At 41.0% G+C, this 21197-nt stretch overlaps 1 protein-coding gene across 1 annotated transcript in view; it reads left to right on the forward strand.

Moving 5' to 3' along the window:
- Nucleotides 1-21197, forward strand: part of DEPTOR (DEP domain containing MTOR interacting protein) — a 70765-nt gene that overhangs the window by 46384 nt on the left and 3184 nt on the right. Inside the window, exons 6-9 of the mRNA XM_075214007.1 lie at nucleotides 11680-11859; nucleotides 13520-13657; nucleotides 17490-17560; nucleotides 19581-19685. Of these exons, the coding sequence (XP_075070108.1) occupies nucleotides 11680-11859; nucleotides 13520-13657; nucleotides 17490-17560; nucleotides 19581-19685 (494 nt within the window). The remainder of the gene's footprint in view (nucleotides 1-11679; nucleotides 11860-13519; nucleotides 13658-17489; nucleotides 17561-19580; nucleotides 19686-21197) is intronic.

The raw sequence follows: 21197 nt of genomic DNA on the forward strand, positions 1-21197 counted from the left end.
ACCCGACTTCTACTGAGAGGACTTAGTTGAAAGGTCATACAAACTCCTCATAGATAAGGCCATGGTCGGAAATTGAACTCATGACCCCAGCGCTGTGAGGCAGAAGTGCTAACCACTGAGCCACCGTGCTGCCCAAGTATGACATAGAGTAGTATTTTAGAACGGTTAAAAATATGTTGTCAATTTATTGCTTTTTTTATTGTAACGTTTATCATAGTAGAGAACTGTATCCCATGGGGGATGGAATTTAACGGTGAGGAAAGGGAAGAATGGAGTCGTACATGTAGAGGGGTATTAAGGTGGATGGTGAACAGGGTTTAATGAAACCAATAGTGAATGCATGAAAGCAAATGGAAAAAACAAAACTAGTGGCGCCAGGGTATAAGCAGGAGAGACGACCAGCGATCAGCGCTAAACAATTGGTTAAAGAGTGGTCAGAACCACAGTGGGTGTGTTGGGGTTTTAGCTGTATAAAGTAACATCAATAGTAAGTTAACAGGGGGATTGGCACATAAGGGGTTAGCAGATAGACAAAATCAAACCGGAAAAGGACATCACTCTTGACACCCGTATAACCACAAGTGACTCGTTACTGCCTACAACAATAAAATGATACAAACCAAGAGAAAATAAAAATGTACACACCCAACCCTATCTACACAGAGCCGTTAACGCCTATGGCAGCACGTCAATACGTCTGTGAAAATAAACAGATACAAATTTTTACATAAAATAAGTATTGCATCATTTATGCTAAAAGAATATACCATCCTAAAACATTTAGAATTCTATTATTGCATCAAGTCATTCTGAGTCCAGAGAACCGTCTTAGATGTCCGTGGCTGTGGAATTCCATAGAAACGCTAATTGTCTTGCTTGGAACTCTGAGTGGTGACTACCATGGTAATAGATTGTATAAGGATTAAATGTACCGTATTTCCCCATGTATAAGACGCTGCACTGTATAAGACGCACCTGTATAAATCATGTGAAAAAATTGATGATAATGTTTATAGTCTATTGCAGAGTAATTGGTGACTGCAAATAAACATTATCCTCAAATTTTTCACAGACTAATGGTGCAGCGGGTTATACAGAGAGGAGAACGGAGTTCTAACCCTATTGCTAATTCTGCCTTATCCTGTCAGATGCTTCCTCTGTTCGGTAAAGTCTTCTTTCTTCTGTCCGTTCTGATCCTGATGCTGGAAAGTCGCTTACCGTCCTCTTTGCGATGACCGGATGTCCAATCAGGACTTTGACATGGTCCTGATTCGACAAACCGCCAAATGCAGAAACCGGAAGTGTGCGTTATAACTGCGGTTCATGCACCACATCCGGTCATCGCACAGAGGACAGTAAGCGACTTTCCAGCATCAGGATCAGAAGGGACAGAAAATAGAAGACTTTCCCGGACAGAGGAAGCATCTGACACGGTCAGCGCTACTACCACTGTATAAGACGCACCCAGTTTTTAGACCCACAATTTTGGGGAACAAGGTGCGTCTTATACATGGGGAAATACGGTAAATTTCAGCAAAAAACGGCACTGTGTGCGTGTCTACCACTGTCCGTCTTGCTCCTGCGCACTCCCGTTGGCAGAAAGTTGTCGGTGAACAATGTGTCTGAACAAAAGACAGAGACGAGTTCCGCGATACCTGCCAGTGCTATCACTTCGCAAAGTTGGTGGTCGCCACAGCGCCCCCCCACTGTAGACGCCAGTTGCTGACATGGAGGAGAAGCAGCCTGCAGCGTCTTACCTGTGAAGACGTCGGCTGCAGCTCCTCATCGTCTGTGTTGAGCTGGGAGAGTGGCACTGGGCTATGATGTCACCGCACAGCACAAGACTATGTACCCTAATAAAAAAAAATCTTGACGTATCGCACCACACCATTTTCCTACTCTGTCTTGTCCACACTCCCAGGAGCAAACGCAGGATTTGTAGAGAGGGGTTTCCACACCACGCCGCAAGTGGGCGTGACCAGCATGCATGGAGGCGTGGCTATAATTTTAGACAATGCTTGGCTGCTCTCCAACTCTTCTTATCCCCATAATACATGGGCAATGCTGCATGCACTACTGTTAGGTGCACGCAGCTCTCACTTTTTAAGCAGAGCCGTGTGAAGCAGGAGCAGGGTCCAGCCACCTCAATTATACAGTGCCCCAGGCTTGGAGGGGGGGGGTTTCCATACACTAGAACCCCTCCTCCTCTCGGTTTTACTATGACCCCTATCCACCCCTTGTCTGTAGGCCACACCCCTTTTGCCTTAACTTTTCTGCAAAATGTTGGTGGGGGGGGGGGGGGGGTGTACAGGGCGACGTATATTGATTAGCAGCCTACCACCAATGTGTCTGGATTGGTGTATAGTCTCTCTTCCACGGATCTCTGATTTTAACAGGAAAATATAACCTACCTGTATACATTTAGCGCAGCCATGTAGACATGTTATTCCCGCAAATAACCTTCTTTCTCTGCAGATCTGAATTCGTTAATGTGAAAGCGATTTATTATATGTTTTTGCTAAGCTGATGTAAATTAAAAAATTGCGATCACTGCACATGACGTTGTCCTCAACAAAGATGGCCACCACCTTTCAAGAATTAATCTTATATCCTGTGAGAGTTTCTAAATACATACCTCTCAGCAGTCCCTATTGAGGACAGTTCAAGTTTTAAGGGGACTATCCTGCCAGTTGTCCAATTTGTCCCAACCCATGTGTAGTTGGGAGCTATGTTCCTGCTCACCATGGCCTAGAGCCCTAGAACATCGATGTCTATCTTGACGTGGTGCGTTGGAACACGGGGCACTTCATTCAGTCCATGGTTGATATTGGATTAAGAGACGTTCCCCTCTCTTCCTCCAAAGTGGTACCCTGAAGTGCCTTCAGTGATATTTACTACTAAACTACATTGGCTTTTTAATCTGGTACAAAGATTTTATTAAGGCTGTTATTTGTTAATATTATTTTTTAATATTATTAATTGCATTATGGAGAACTCGCTTTTCTCTTTTTTTTTTTTTTCTTCTTCTTCTGTAGTTGTTTACCGACAGAAAGAATGGGATAGTCAGGGGCAGCTACAGACCTATAATTCTTATTTCACTTGGATATAGATATATAATCTTCTGGATTTTACAGGTTTATTATTAACATTTTATATTTGCATTGTCACTCTTTTATGCCTATAAATGTTTCACCGTTATAATTATACTAGATGAAACTGTGAAGCACATACGAGAGGTTTACTCCTACAAATAATTTTTCACATCCTCTTTACTTACAGCACCTTACTTCCAGATCAGTGTCAGTGTATTATGAAGGTAGACGTTTTATATTCTAAACCAATGTTCATACCAGTGTAGCCTATCAGCATCCTCCGTAGGAAGCAGTGACATTACATGAGGCATTTTGTGGCTCTCCGTGAATTTGCCTCTTTCACGCAAATTGTCTGCTTCTTCTGAGTAGATGACTGATATATAAGCTGTACTTGCTGCATTTTATGTACAGGAAGTGTGTATTTGTTTTTTTTGTCCTCTTCATTTAAAAAATGGCCTAATTCATGTGTCCATTATCTGCTGAATGTTGCTTTGAGCCCTTAGACTGGAGAAGCAGAGTAGACAATCCATTTATAAGCTAGCATAGTGCGGGAAGGCAGTGCTGTGTGGTTTAGGCGATTTAGAGATTGAGTTCCCAAAATGCGGAAAATTAATAATTTCTTAGAATCCTGGTTCCTGACATGTCAGCTTGTGCCTCTTCTCTGCAGATGTGGGGGAGTTGTTTCGGTGAACATGCTCTGCGATTTTCCTGTGTGTCGAATAGAAACTGTAAAGAGGGATAATTAAAGTTGACCTGTCACCTCTATACAGAGGCATCCATTTTGTGGGCGGAGCTATCATGCAGCCTATCAGTTTGCAAGTAACCAAGGCATTACGGCGCAAATATTCATCTGGCTTGACTGAGGCCTAATACCGATTTTGCTTTTTACTGGTATTTTAGGCTTCCTGATGCAAATACATGCGGTTAAAGCAAAAAATATTAACATTTAGTTGCAAAGAAAGAAGTAGTTGCTTCTACAACCCCATACAAACATGAATGCATATGGTAACACCAGAAAATACAGTTCCTATGGCTTCAGACACATTTACACACATTTTACATACATTGGAAACGCATTTAAAAATTGCCAGTGGGTACGAGCCCCTATATTCATATGGTACTGGTTCCTGGTCAATTTCTAAGCTATATTTTCATGAATAATAATTTAGCCCATAAAATGTCCATCTTCACTGTGTGTAGGCGAGATGTCCACTTCAAGGCGGGAAAGATCTTCAGAATATTAAATGGAATCTCATTAACATATAGAATGTAACTCTAGAAAGTAATTTTATTTTGTTATTTAATTTCTGTTGTTCTCTCTCCAATCTATAATAATTTTAACTCACAGTTCGTATCCCAATATCTCTTTCCAATAGTGTTTAAGCCAGTGATGGCTAACCTGTGACACTCCAGGTGTTGTGGAACTACAAGTCCCAGCATGCTCTGACAGCTATCAGCTAGTTATCTACTGCCAAAGCATGCTGGGGCTTGTAGTTTCACAACACCTGGAGTGTCATAGGTTAGCCATCATTGGTTTAAGCAATGGCTCAACCACGTAGGAGATTTTCAGTAAGCTCCATCTCTGTTCTATGCCAACCAGTTTCAATTTAAGCCCCATTGGCCAAGTTTGATGCCCGCTTTGTGTCTTCAATTCCCTGATCGGTTCCCCATTGGTAGTCCTACCATGCCATGCACCTTCTTTAATTGGCGGGTACCCTTTCTGAAGCAGTCGACGACAGAAGCCCTAAAGAGGTTTTAAGTAATAGTTCATGTTCCTTCTTTTTGCCTTGTAGGGTACGTACACCACCCAAGTCCCCATGAATATCTGGCCTCAAGCCGGTAGGTTGGATGGTATAGTTCTCCTACAAGTGAGAAGGACTTTCCGTTTGGCCCTGAAGAGCTTAGGATGTTGCTCCAAGATAAATTAAGAGGAGAAAGCAGGGGGTTGTGATTTTGCAATCTAAATTGAGAATCAAATTCCCATCAACCTAACTGTGACTGGATCACTCATAAATAACTTATGGTATCAATTTATTGAAGGGAAATAGCGCGGGGCGCATATTTATATAATTGCATAGTCACTTATTTTTTGTATTGTATATATTCCGAGATAGGAAATCGTTATTTCTGAGGTAAGGGTAGAAACTGTTTTTTCCTGTTTTCACCTTACTAAAGGATATGTCTTATTTCTCATGCATATATCTGATACAATAGGCCTTTGTGGATGGAGGTCTTGTGTGTATTGGGATGTATTTAGTATGGAAGTGTCATTGTTTAGGATTTGTAAGGTTGCTAGTGGAAGGGAGTCTGATAGCAAGAAGTGCTAACAAAGTTTTGTGATGAAGTGTCATGCCTGCTCTGGCCAAAGGCCCAGCAGGGGGTCGTTACTGTGGGGCCTTTTGCAAGAGTGAATTTCATAGATAAGTGTAAATTTTGTTAGCCTTGAGATGCATGTAAATCTATGTTTGTGTAAATAGAGTACATCCTGATGCTAAAAATAGCCCGTGTCTGAAATGTATAAATGCACTGACTTGTACACTGAAATATGTTCTTCTAATATCAACTGACCTGATCACTGGTACCACTAACCAGTGTGAGCAAATAAACATCTAGCTGCAAAGACCTGCTTGGAAACATCTTCCATATTGGTGTATTCCTGTGATCTACAGATTAGACCCTAAATCTAATCCGTTCGCCGGCTGTCTGAGGTTTGGACCCAAGCTTTCCAGTACCACCGCTCTGCCTGCTACCCAGCAGCCCTGGTCAGTGTGACAGGCCAGGGGGGATCAATCCACAGCATCCCTGATCTATAGCGAGAGGTCAGGGGTACCAGCCCAGGTACACCAGCAACGAGATACGCTAGCAGCATCAGTTACCCAGAAGATACCCGGTACTGGATGCCGGTAAGGAGTTCAGTGGTGGCAGCTCGTATAAGCCCCTCCTACTGCGGCAAGAGGGCGCATTTGGGATAACGAAAGGGAACGGTGGCAAAGTAAGCCCAGCCGGTTCCCAGCAACAACAGACAGGGTGGCATTGGCGGTCCATCCTGTCACACTAACGTAAGGGCTAGGGAGGGGTAAAGTGTGTAATAGGTGGCCGGTCACCTTGCAATGTAGCAATCTACAGATTAGATATCTCCTTCTGCTTCCTCTTGCGATTCCTTCTGCTTCCTCTGTTACAGAGAAGAGTTTAGAGATTGTCATCTCCTGTCTACACTAAGAACTACACTACAACTGTTACATAAACATCAGTTGCGTTCGTTACTAATCTCCTCTTATTGTTGTACAAAGTATCTCTATCTCTCTTCAGCCACCTCATGTGGACAGTGTATTATTACAAAGAATTTAAGTACAATCATTTCACAGTTATGTGACTGAGCTGTATAAAAGTTGTTTGCACAAATTAAATAAAATTAACAGGAATATTAATTAAATGTGCATGTTTTTAGTTCTGGTGAGGACATGAATACTGCCCTAAAAGGGGTCTCTTCTCCCAACACTATTTTTTAAGTGTGCGGCGAACTTATTAATATAAATAAACACCCTCAAGTAGAATACAAAATCTATGGCTCAGCATGTTTCAAAGTGCCAGCAATGTTCCCAAACAAACACAGTTTGCTTTCTTTTCTGTGAGAAATAAAGCAATATATTTTAAGGGAATATTTGAATTCTAGTTCCATTTAAATCAGCAGATGATCTCACCAGAGAATTCTGAACAAAGCATCCTTTTTATTCCCCAGTTTCCTTTAATTGATGTTTGCTACGTATGTTGCCGTTGGCGATAACCAGTTGAAAAGCCTCTTACGGTACTCGCCACTTTTTACTGTCTTTCTCTATTGGCCACTTTCCATTTTCCTCTTACAGTTTTAGTTTATGGAGATATCTCCCTAGAGTAGACAGTAAAGCTGGGTATACACTACAAAAAATTTCTCCCGATGGTATATAGTTAACGATATTACCAACGACTGGACAAAAAAGTCCCGATCAGCATGCCGATTCATGTGTACACACTAAACACGTTTTACACGATATACCTTCAGTTCTGTTATAACCATCGATTGTAAAGATCGTGGGGTAAATGTATCAAGCTGAGAATTTTCCGGCGGGTTTGAAAAACCAATCGGATTCTAGCTATCATTTATTTAGTACATTCTACAAAATGACAGCTAGAATCTGATTGGCTGCTACAGGCAACATCTTCACTTTTCAAACCCACCGGAAAACTCTCAGCTTGATACATTTATCCCCGTGACTCGGCACACTCCATAGAGATCTATGAACACTGCTGGTCCTAAGTGCGTACACACTGCAGAATTGGAACGACATTGTTACATCGTTGAACGACATTTTTAGTCCGATTTTTAAAAATCAAATAAAACGATACAATGAGCTTTGGAACGATAATCGTTCATCGTTAGAGCGTACACACTAATGCGATATCGGGCCGAATGGTCATTTATTCTGTGATTGGCCCGATAATCAGCTGAAAACCATGTAGTGTGTTCCCTCCAGCCTTAGTGTTCATCTTGCTATGTGATGGGCCGGCCAACTAGGAGCGTCTTTTGTGCTCCCTACAAAATAATTTACCAATATCATTATAGCACTGTATTTTGACACATGCTGTTGCCATAAAAACAGTAATACCACTTTCATACTGCCGCCCCGGCAATGTCCCGGGTATATGAACCCGGGTGGCAGAGGCTCTCCCCTGTCAAATTCCCGGGTAGACCCTGTTCATACTGATCCCGGGTCTCCATGGCAACATCACAAGAGGAGCTCTGATTGGCTCTTCTTGTGATGTTTTTATTAAAATTTTTAACATTATGTCTGGTGAGACCCAGGTAGACAAACCCAAGTCTCACCATTCATAGTGCGGGCGACCCAGGTCGGACCCGGGAATTACCCCACCAAAAGTTCCGGGTCTAATTCCCGGGTCAGCCGACCCGGAAATTAGATCTGGAGTCATTCATACTGCATTGAAAGGGGTATTACTCCCCTAATGATAAATATCAGCAAATGCACTGAATCCATCATTTTGGGGAACAGTTGGAGCCTGCAAAATTAATTCTTGTTTCCAATTTCTGTCCCCCGCTCCCTGAAATGTCGGGGAAAAATCAAGATCCAAATTTAGTTGGAATTTTGCTAATCCCGATCCAATCCCTTCGGTGCTTCCCTAAATTTAACCGTAAAGAAAACAAACTTTTTAAAACGCACACAAATTTTTGTATAGGCACCTAGCCTCTAATAATAATAATTCATATTTGATGTTCATATAACTGATAGTCGTCAGGGCTTTGTGATTGGGCTTTGAGGTTTTCACCAAAGATCTCCTGATTTTCATATCTCTAATGTCGGGACATATGATGGAGGTTGCAGTATAAATATACGGATGGGGTACAATTTAGTGATTGCTGTATTATGGGAATATATTCATTTTTCAGCTTAATTTATTTTATCTGCAAGGCAAAAAAATATTTTTATTCCAATATGTTACAAAAAGAAAAGTGTTACCTGAGTATCCCCTACCACAACTGCCCCCACTCCCAAATCTTTTGGTAGCAAAGGGGTTAAGTGAAACTCCCTGATTCTTTTGTCTTGGCACAAGTAGCGTTATTTATGTCACTGAACAGCCCATGACGGTTGTTGTTGTTGCAGCTTTTGTAGGTTTTTGTAGCTTTTGTGGTCGAGCAGGAATAGGTTTTGGTTCCCTTTTTCTTGTTTATGTTGTTAGTGTCGTTGTTTCGTTGGTGTAAAATGTAGAAACTTTTGCTTATGTTTGTATCAAAGCCTGGACTTCTATAAAAAGCTATCCAAGCGGAGTGTTTGGACAGCAGTGGAATAAAATGGACTTAAATCGGTAGAAGAACACCCAACTATCCATCAAAAAAATAAATAAAAATAAATATATATATATATATATATATATATATATATATATATATATATAATATGTAACAGAATATCTATTACACATAATAGATATAATGTAGACATATATAGATATATGGCTAGATAGGTGATCTTCTTACTGTACTCCGTCTTCTTATTCCAACATATTTTTAATCACGCGATTGTTTAGGAAACTGACTTGTAGTAAATGCAATGAATGAACAGAATGACTTGTAGTAAATGCGATGAATGAACAGAATGACTTGTAGTAAATGCGATGAATGAACAGAATGACTTGTAGTAAATGCGATGAATGAACAGCCAGCAGCACAGAATGACATTGATGTGCACGCCGACACTAATCTTTCTACACTTTAGTACCCAACCCCTCCTTGTGGATATACGCAATGCGAATTTGTGTAACTCAGGCAACACAAACTGCTGAAAGTTTAATGCACCAGGTCCCTAATGTGTAGTAAAAAAAAATAAAAAAATGTATTGGATAAAATAAATAATTCCTACTTAAAAATAGGTTATATTTGGGAGTAGAGGTGCAAGGTGAAAAGTTTTGAGGGTGAAAGTACAGAAGTGATGTTAGAAAATTTACTTTACAGGAGGGGCAATGGATACCCTGACCGAGCTTCCAATAGGGGTTGGTGTCTCAAACTGTAAAAGAATGAAAAGGTCTGGGTGGTATATTTACTAAACTGCAGGTTTGAAAGAGTGGAGATGTTGCCTGTAGCGACCAATCGGATTATAGCTGTTATTTTGTAGAATGTTCTAAATAAATGATAAATAGAATCTGATTCGTTGCTATAGGCGACATCTCCTCTTTTTCAAAACTGCAGTTTAGTAAATATACCCCTTGGGATCTGTTAAATTAATTATATCTGCAACTAATCCACTATCCTGCCCACCACAAATAGAATTGGAATCATCCTCTCGATCAACAGACTAAGAAGACATTTGATTTTTGCTTAATATGAGGGGTTAAGCCTGATGAGCAGAAATCCTACAGCAAAAGGGAAAGTGGAACTTCTGATTTCCTGTACCCCAAAATAATAGTGAAAGATCTTCACAGTGACCCACAGACGTTCCATAAGTAACAGCAGGCAAGAACTGATTAAATGCTGGTAATTTTCCCTTGGTAGTGTTGGCTTCAGTCTTCCTGAAACACCTCTGATCTATGCTGCCGATCCGCACGTAGTATGTATCAATGGTGGGTATGGACGAAAAGGAAACATTCAGTGCAGAGGTTTATAAACCTGTCCATGTGGTCAGACCGTTTCTGATCGCTCATCATCCAGCTTTCTTCCTATTACACCACACACTATACATAATACATGAAGTCTCTCCTGGCTTGCCTACGGACAGATGCAAAAGCATCGCTCCAATGTCCATAGAAATCTTGTGTTGCAACCTCTGTCAGGGGATGGGTTCAGCAAGGACATTGAGATGATGGAAATGGTTCTCACCAGCAGTGGCGGGCTCTTCGAGACATAAATATCTATTTGGTTGTACTGGTTACAATAGAGTTTAAGGAAAATACAGAATTCAAAACTCTTATTCCTCTTGTATTAGCACCACCCCACCCCTAGGGGCATCACTCAATGGGGGCAGAATATTCGTCACGTACCATGCACACGTCTCTACTACCAAACTTTTTCATGCGTAGTGAAGCAATTATCTGGCTAGATCATGGGCTAGGGGGACAGGGGGGTATCTGCCTCCCAGGCTGTATCCACAGTTGGCTACCTGCCCCTTTAAAAGGTTGCCAATAGGCTGCTGAGCTGGCTCTCGTCCCCCGTGCTAAAATATGCCAGCTTACCCCTGGGATAGATGCGTATAGGACAATCCGCTTTTAGTCTTCTGTGGTGTCATTCCTTTTTGTTGGCATCAGTTGACCACAAATCACTGCCCAAAATACCTTTTTTCTGTGGCATCTGGATTAAAGGAAAAGTAGAAAGATTCAAAATAAAAGTTGGCAGCAAGGTGGCTCAGTGGTTAGCACTTCTGCCTCACAGCGCTGGGGTCATGAGTTTAATTCCCGACTATGAGCTTATCTGTGTGGAGTTTGTATGTTCTCCCTGTGTTCGCGTGGGTTTCCTCCGGGTGCTCCGGTTTCCTCCGACACTCCAAAAACAGACTGGTAGGTTAGTTGCCTGCTATTAAAATTGACCCTATTCTCTCTCTCTCTCTCTCTTTCTCTGTCTGTGTGTGTGTATGTTAGGGAATTTAGAGTGTAAGCTCCAATGGGGCAGGGACTGATGTGAGTGAGTTCTCTGTACAGCGCTGCAGAATCAGTGGCGCTATATAAATAAATGGTGATGATGAAAGTAACCATAAAGGTTCTTGGAATAAATACAAGGAGATACTATATATCTGAAGGGACAAGAACCATTTCTTCTCAACACAGATACGTAATAACATTGCGGGACAAACAAAGTCTTAATAATATGGTTGAGTAACATGAATCTGCTGCTATAGTATCCATATCCTCCATACTTTTATTTGAAGCCAATATCTTGTGGTGCGTTTGTCATTTAATAAGTTAAAGTTGTCATTTTAATGTCTCGTTGTACAACGCTGTGGAATATGTTGCCGCTATAGAACTAAAGGATGGCTGTATTAATGCCAATATGGATTAGGTTACCTTTTGTTTAGAAGTTTAATTTGTGTTTTTTATGTTTTGCCAACAGTATCGAACAAACACCATTTTGTGGACAGCTCCCTCTTGTACCAGTTCCGATTGAACTTCAGGCGGAGACGGAGGTTCATGGAAGTTCTCATTAAAAAACCCGAAGCCGTTCCGGAGTGTCAGGACAGCCCGTTCTGCCTGCGGAAACAGGGACATGACAAGTCCGCAAGCTTCAGCTCTGGTAGATCATCCTGTCTACTGTCGCCCATTCTTTCCCCTACAAAGTGTTACAGGGCAAAACCAAATCTTGGTTCTCTGTAACACAACAAAGATGTTCCCCCATAACCATCCTCTAGTAACAAGCGGTAAAATCATTGCCGTAGAAAGGATTGTAATAGAAGAGATTGCCAAACAGGTTGCAGACATTCAACAGACTTCTAGAAAGATTTACACATAACTGCACTGAAAAAATAGGAACTGGAAAATGCTGTTATATTCAGAAACATACACAGGTCACAGAAGTCTGGGGGAGGTATTTACATATACTATTCATAACCTCATACACAATGCAAATAGAAAATGACTGCATATGAATATTCTGTTCCTTGTGGGACAGCGACGTGACAGTCAACCATCTTTTTTTTTTTCCCTTTAACAATTACAAACCATTGTCAATATTGGAGCAGTTATTATAAAGTGATTTTTAAAAATGTTTTTGCTTTTAGAAATTAAAAGATCAATACACACAGCACTACAAATAAGTTTTGGCTGGAGTTCAACGAGTTAAAATAAAAAGCACTCCTTTCGTGTCCACTGTCAGAGATTGTAAAAGATATTAGATGGCCCCCATTCCCCAGGGGTAACTTGCAAAAGTAAAGTTCATTATGTTATAACAACTTGGTGTAATATAATAAGGAGAAGGTTGAGCTTAGTATCGTTATTTTCGTACCTATGAGATCTTGGAAGGGGCAAGTAACTGACTGGAATGAGAGTGCCCTCTTTTAAATAGTCCTGTTTGGTTTTTTTGGTTTCTAAGCTGTGGTTTGAAAAAGTGGAGATGTTGCTTATAAGCAACCAATCAGATTCTTGTTATCATTTATTTAGTACATTCTACAAAATGACAGCTAGAATCTGATTGGTTGCTATAGGCAACATCTCCACCTTTTTAAACCAGCAGTTTAGTAAATATACCCCCAGATGTTAATGGTGTACCCCAGCAGGACTGTTCCTTAATGCTCTCTACCGGACTCCAGTGATTGTCATTTGTGCAGAGCAGTGGCCACGCTTTTCATGCTCATTTAGGCTACGGAGCCTCTCCCACACAAGCGGGGATGAGATGGTTGCTACAGACTTGATACTGGCCCTGTTGCAAGAACATCAATGTATCAAGGTCCAGAAATGATAAATCTCCGTACCTCCATCCAGGTACAAACAACAGCAACTAAAATTATAGCACCATACCTTGTATGCTAGTAAAATATCTCCTTTATATGAATGACTCCAGCTAAAGCATTTATTTCCAATAAACTGTCCTCCCCTCAATTAGTTACTCTGGACCAGGCCTGGCCAACCTGTGGCTCTCTGGGTGTTGTGAAACTACATGTCCCAGCATGCCCTGCCAGCTATAGGCTGGCTATCTACTGGCAGTGCATCCTGGGGCTTGTAGTTGGAACACCTGGAGAGTTAAAGGTTGGCTTAGCCTGTTCTGGACCCTTGATGTTTTGCAAGGTACCCCACCGGTTTGTAGGTGCCTTTTAACGTATCAGTCGTTAATCATTTGTCCCAGGGCCAACGAAATACAACTACACTGCACCTATGTGCTCTAATATGCAAGGAGACTAATATATACATGTTCCATCAGAGAATGCACCTTGACCTCTGCTGTTTGTATTCCCGTACAGTGAGCACCAGCAACGAAGAGAAAGTGGTGTCGTCCGTCAGACGCAGCAGCATGAGCACCAGCAGCAGCAGCGGGTACTTCAGTGTCGCCTCTCCTGTTGCTTTCACCCCACCTGTGGTACTCTGCAATCCTAGATCAGGTATGTCCGCTGAGTTGAGCCACGCTTGTCAGGAGGAGTAATGATCACATGAATAGAACCGTGGCTTAATTATGACTTAACGGTGTGTTTTTCCTCTTTAAAGCAGTACTGCCAGGGACATTTTTAGAGCTGTGACTGATGATTGATTTCCAAAATCCCTCCCCTTAGCTCCTTAGCGTGCCTAGTGGCCAAGCCGAGTACTGCATGTACAGGCCTTCAGAAGGAATAGGGATGTTTACTGTCTAGCTATCACATTCTTTTTATTTTATTATATTCCTGGCCACTCTAATCTTGAATCCATTTACCAGTGTAAATAATAATATAAAATAATAATGATAATTATTATAATAAACAGTTTACCAAATAGTCCATATACATGAAAATATTTCATATACAATTTATTAGTCCATAAAGAGAACTTTATTTTTGTGAGTTTTAGCTCTTCACAGTACAAAACCAGCCACTAATGTTACCAGGGGACCATCGTTGGGCTCCTGTCTTAAATAGATTCTTAAGCTTTGTTGGTCCAAAGAAAAAAAACGTTTTTCAAAACCATATTTAAACCCCTTGGGTTTTAATAAATTGGGTTTATATGGGTGTGATATCTCACACCTTTGTGGCCAGACCACATCCCACAGTTTTGCTGTGAGAATATTTATATATTTTGAACAGCTTTGAGCACCGTATTAAATATCAGTTTTACTTTTGGAAGTAAGAGGACTATATTTAGGTAGCAGAGTTAAATAATTTTGTACTTTAAATGATACAGGACATTAGAAGCAACAAAAAACTATTTTCATTGTTTCTTCCAAAAGTTTATTCTATCCACTTAGTACAACCGTAGATAACGTCCTGTTTTCATGAGTGTAAATAAGTGGACATTATTTAAGGTATGATGGGAGCTATAAGCTTAGAAATAAAGTTACATATCATTTTTCTGTAACAAAGTAGCCTGTCTCAGGTCTCCCGTATTGTTTACATTGATAGGCTCAATGTAACTTAGATCTGACAGCCGCTGAAATGTTACATACAGTTAGACGCATATATCACTGTATGGAGCAGTGGTGGCAGGCAGTCGCCTGGGATTCCCTACAATGGGGAAATCCCTGATGACATCACTGTTATGACTTCACATGAACTCATATACTCAAAGCCTAGTTTTAGTCTTAGCGTTGTTTACATCGATTAAATACCGCTGTGTATTCCCCCCCCCCCCCAAAAAAAAACCTCAACCGTGTGTCTTCAAAGGGGACCCAGCATTTTAGTGTAACCACACCCAAAGTAAATATAATTTTTTTCGTTTTCGGTGACTGTCTCCTTTTTACTGTTTCTAAAAATTCCATAGTTGCTGCTATGCTGCATGTTATTTAGTGCAATACAAATATTTTCCTATATCGGCAGCGAGTCTTATAGCTATATTTGTGTGTGGACCAGTTATATCCTAATACACAGCTCAGACTTGTCGGTTATGTCCCATTTTGTGACGTAGTTAAAGTTCGATGTCTTTAGTGAGTTTACAACATCCAGCTCGTTAACGATCTGACAGTTGACGAGTGTATACAGGAAGTCTGCCAATCTCACCAGCATTCCTCTGCTCAGTATCTGCTAGTCGCTGGACACTACAATGCTACCGCTAACTTATTGTGCAATTGACAACAATCTGCTCTTAGAGATAAGACACCCAGCAGCAATCCAACACTTCTGCACAATCTCTCAGTGTAAAACAAATCTAAATAAAAGTACAGGAATTCTAACATGGAAAGGCAAAAAAAATAAACATTAAATATAAAATACATTTGTCAGTCAAATTTTTTTGGTTCCTGATTTGCCCACGCCTGATGACCTCACACACATCCCTCGCCACTAGGCCACACCCCCAAGTCAATGTGACACAAGCATTATCGCTTTCAGAAAAAACTGGGAAGAGAATTCCCATGAGTGATTATGAGGAAGAGAAGAGAAACAATGGCACTGCAACTGAACAGTGAGCTCTACAAGTAAACTTATTAGGGCCGCCCTAGAAAATAAGTAAAATCCTATAGCAGCAATATTTTTATACATTCATCTATTAATATTAATTAGTGAAATGGAAATAGTACAATAGAGGGTTAGAGCCTTAAAACAGCTATAACTAATCGTATTTGATTATATATTTGAGAGCAGAGGGGGGTCCGGGAGACAAGAACAGCTCTGGGATCCGTCCGTGTACTGTTCAGTCCTTGGTTGCATTCCCATGAATGTTGGTGTAACGGACAGATTGTCTGTATGGGATGAATGTATTTTGAAATTCTAAATTAACTCTCTGTAATTCCCATCGTAGGCCTATGAGCACAGGGGTGAAGGCAAGCAGGAAGTGATCTTGTGATTTACTGGGCATTGTTTTTATACATGTGTTTGTATTTAGGTCATAATGTGGACTGTCACTCTCCAGCATTGTCACACCGACCACGGCTGTTTCCAGTTACTATGTGTATTGGCTGTTAAGCTGTGTGGTTATTGCAACTATGTTATTTCTCAATGTATCAGTCTTTCCCAACCTCAGATTACCCTAAAAGACCTTGTCTGGAGGGTATAACTGACACCTCAATGGTAAATTTATGAAATTGACAGACCCAATCATAGTTAAATATTTCCACATACAAGGAAATACTGAAAATATATTGTTTTTAAAGCAGATTAAAATATCACTTAAGAACATTGAAGTTTTCTGATGTAAACCGTGAAGGTAAAATATATGTAAAGCGTTACCATGACGTTCCGCTCCAGCTGTGTTACAAAGCAAAGTATTATTTCCCTGTTACATTCCAGCTGAAGCTCCTCCCACACCTTTAGGATGGTGTCCTGATTGGATCTCACATGGGTAAATAAGCTAAGACCACTGTCCTTTTAGCTTGTTTGGCATCACTGGTCCTCTCTGATTCTGAATCCACCAATACAGACTGTGCATTTCTGCAACGCAAGTCTGTAAAGATGTCAGTCCTCCTGTATCTGCGCTGCTAGAGAAGCTCCTCCCTCCTATTATGGCAGTCTGCAGAGGAATAGAAAAGACCATGGAGGAAATAAACACTCATATTTCATGTACATTTCTCATCTCTGTAATACTCAGCCTTTGATCTATATATGTTTTAAACAGTGACTTTATTTGCCCTATAAGAAGCCCAGGGACTTATAGCTGTAGTAGGAAGATACACAAATGTTTGGCTATAGTGACCGTCCCTCATACAATACCTATACAGTACCTCTGTGATTAATCTCCCATGATTGCATTTAGTTGTCATCTGCCACCATTCTGTTAAAAACGTACATGTTGGAAAACATTCCTGTGTGATTCAAGAGTTGTCAATTAGTTTGTAAGATATATATTTATATATCATGTAGCCTGAAAGTGTCACTGGTGCCATTGCTGTTTATGATACTGCAATATGCATTCTGTAGATGATTGCAACAGTGATATCTGCAGGCTAAAATAAGGTACTGCACCCAGTTAAAACGAAGTAGAAAAACAGTATGTTTAATTAAATTTATTTTTATGATCAATTACAACCTTACACTTTGTATTTAAGTCTGTTTTGACGGTACTACCTCTTTGAAGGGGGTATTATATATATCTATAGAATTATAAATGGCCTCATTATACCATTCAGTCCACTGTTGGCTCCATGAGAGTTGTAAGCTTATAATTCATTATCTGTATGTACATTGCTGATCCCTATTACTAAATATGTTCTGTGTGTGTAGATGCAATAAATTGCTCCACAATCCTGCTCATTTTACAGAAAACACACTGTGTAAGTTATAGTAACATGGCAATATTCTGTTTATTCCCATGCAGTGTTAAAGAGGCCGGTTACCCTGGATGAGCTGCTGGCCCCAGGAGCACCTTATGTAAGGAAAACCCTGACTGTAAGTATTGATCTCTCTTAAAGGACCGATATCCTCAGAAATGTTATTTTTCAGTTGCTCAGGGCAATGTATGTTCCAGACAGGGTCTTATGTAATCACTGTGTGCAGGATACTGCTGTCTGCTATAGCTTTTGGTTCCTGATCTGACCACGCCTCCAGTGACATCATTGTGACCTCACACACATCCCATACCATTAGGCCACACCCCCAAGTTAATGTGACACAAAAGCATTATCACCTCATAAAAAAAGTACTGGGAGAAAAGTTCCCATGAGTAATTATGAGGAAGAGAAGAAAAACAATGGCAACATAACTGTACGGTGAGCTCTACAAGCAAACTTACTAGGGTCACCATGGAAACTAAGCATAATCCTATAACAAAAGTTTTTTTTTTTTATACATTCATCTCTTAATATTTCCATTGGTGAAATGGAAATAAAACAATAGCGGGGTGGAGCCTTAAGACAGCTATAACTAATAATATATGAATGAATCACTACACTGTGCTACCATTGAGCCCTGCTCCTTCCACTATATAACTTTCAGTCTGTGGTTTCCTGCTGCCTCCATTCCCCTCCTCACATCATGTCACTGCCCCTGTCACATGCAGCCCTGTCCTCACTAACACATCACTCATCTCCTGATATACTCTGTGCTGCTGGAAGACCCTGCTCATTCCACTATATAACTCTCAGTCTGTGGCTTCCTGCTGCCTCTACTTCCTCCTCTCAGCATGGCACTAACATCTCTTGAAATATTCTATGTTGCTGGGAAAAGTTTGGTGATCTGATTGGCTACTTCGTGTTCTATCCCCACCCACTTCAAAACTGGACACACACAGAGTATAATGAGTGATAACCAGGTGCTCTGACTCTAATCAAATGCACTTTCAAAAGGAGCTGTAACCCATAGCAACCAGTCATAGTGTAATTTGGAAAGTAAAAGCAGTGTCTGGTTACTATAAGTTACCGCAACATTCTTTTGGCATGTATATCGGTGCAGCAGGTTTCAAAACATTCTAAACAAGGCAGCGCCGTCTCCCTCCACTCTGTATTGCATGTCATTGTAACTAATACACAAGCCCAGTGACCACTAATGTAAATATGTATGTATATGTGTTATAATAATAAAGTGCTATAAAAAATGTTGCCTTGTAAAAATATTTGGAGAATAACTTGTAAAATTTTCCATATAATTTTACGCCCATCTTATGGTTGTTTTCCTTGCCAGTGATGGGCAGGTCCTGTCATATAGCCTGAGAGCTGAGTAACTGCGACAGCACCTAGTATGGTCACACTCACAACTGACAGATGTAATTGTACAGATCTGATTGCATAGGCAGCACAATGGCTTAGTGGTTAACACTTCTGCCTCACAGCACTGGGGTCATGAGTTTGATTCCCGACCGTGGTCTTATCTGTGTGGAGTTTGTATGTTCCCCCCCGTTTTTGCTTGGGTTTCCTCCGGGTGCTCCGGTTTCCTCCCACACTCCAAAAACATACTGGTAGGTTAATTGGCTGCTATCAAATTGACCCTAGTCTGTGTGTGTGTGTGTTAGGGAATTTAGACTGTAAGCTCCAATGGGGCAGGGACTGATGTGAATGAGTTCTCTGTACAGCGCTGCGGAAGTAGTGGCGCTATATAAATAGCTGATGATTATGATGGAGGTCAGGCTGAGCCCAGTTAATGCGGTCGGCCGAGGATCCCTCGGACGACCAGATCACAAGCCAAATTTTACGCTACTCCCAATCCACATCTGATCGCTCCATTTCGGATGTTGATCAGACCTCACCCCTACAACATCTACGTTAGCCATCCAAAAAATTTGTAATAAATTGCTCTGCTATGTGTCTGGCTTTTCAAAATGCAACTATAACGTCTGCATATGAAATAAGATCCAGTTCTCCACTTAGGTAAATAAGCCAATACTTATGTATAATATCTTGCATCATGGTGTTCTGCAGCCATGTAGTGTCTTGTAGATAAAACAGCTATTTTATTGTTCTGTTCGACTCCGCAGATTGTGAGTGATGCCGTAGGATGGGGATTTGTGGTACGTGGAAATTCGCCATGTCACATACAGGCGTTAGATCCCACCGGACCAGCAGCTGCCGCAGGAATGAAGGTAGGTTGTACTCAGTCCTGTACATGCACCAGAGATTATATATATATATATATATATATATATATATATATATATATATATATATATATATATATATATATATATATGATCAACCTACATAGTAATTTGTGAGAATTATTTCTGCTGCTGAACTGTCTGCCATTCACACCACTGGAAAGTTTATGCAGCGCCCTCTGCTGGCCACAAGTGGTAATCGATTTTCTTTTGTGAGCACATGAAAGCAGCTGCTTCTTTCAGGCTATAATCTTCTTTCTGTATCTTAAGGGAAGTGGTATAATTCTTGCCAAAGAAAACCACAGACGAGAGCGATAATGAACACACAGACCCTTTGTATTCTTGCAGGGGAGAGCAAGTAGGGATTGTAGTTCCTGAACAGCTGCTGGTTTAGACAATCATTATTAAGTATCATGCTTTACAGATGACGATATGAATATTACATAAGCACCGGGTTGTACCGGGTTTAATGACAGAACGATCACTGGATGATTTACATTTGTATCGTAAACAGGCTTCATTTGCTCACACAGCAGAACATGTTACTCTCCTGCTGCAAATGCCAAATCTTTTGCCAACCCCTCGTTCTCCCGGGCCCCGTGCCAGAAGTAGGGGAAGTCTCGCATGTTTCAATAGGCCTTTGTGCCGAAGGAAATGATAGAATCAAACTAACCACTTTCTGTGCTTTTTCAGTAAGATAACCACCTAGCTGTGCTGAAATGGTTGTGGCTGCCAGATTGTGTAAATCATTTCATCTGGAGTGGTGAAGTTCAGACACGCTCCAGACTTTGTGTGCGCGTATTCCAGTTACTGCACCTCTGGAGTTCACCGCCAGTATGAATGGTCCCATTTATGCTTTTATGTATACAGCTTCCGTGGAGCCGGTGTAAGGAACATTACAGTAGTGATCTTGATGGATAGTGTCAGCGTTTGCCGGTTTGTTTAGAAAACAGTCACTGTGTGGGAAGCTTTATCTGCAGTATTCAGAGTTATCTATGCACCTACTTTCATCATCATCGTCATCTATTTATATAGCGCCACTAATTCCACAGCGCTGTACAGAGAACTCGCTCACATTAGTCCCTGCCCCTCTGGGACTGATTCCCTAACATACATACACACGGACCGAGAGAAACTAAGGTCAATTTAATAGCAGCCAGTTAGCCTACTAGTATGCTTTAAGAGTGTGGGAGGAAACCAGAGCACCCAGAGGAAACCCACGCAAACACAGGGAGAACAGACAAACTCCACACAGATAAGGCTCCGTTCGGGAACTGAACTCGTGAGGCAGAAGTGCTAACCACTGAGCCACCGTGCTGTCTCCCCCCCCCCATACTTTTTAAAGTAATCAGATATCTGAGTGTTACTGGTTGGGTGTCTGCCGAGATCAGAACTAGTGGGAGGATTGGGCGTAAAGTAGAGTAAGATATTTTAATATTCTCTTTATAAAAGCCTACTGGAATTCCAGCTTTAAGAAAGCCAATCAGTCTATACACC

Source organism: Mixophyes fleayi, chromosome 5, assembly GCF_038048845.1.
Source record: "Mixophyes fleayi isolate aMixFle1 chromosome 5, aMixFle1.hap1, whole genome shotgun sequence".
In the NCBI taxonomy this organism is placed as follows: Eukaryota; Metazoa; Chordata; class Amphibia; order Anura; family Limnodynastidae; genus Mixophyes; species Mixophyes fleayi.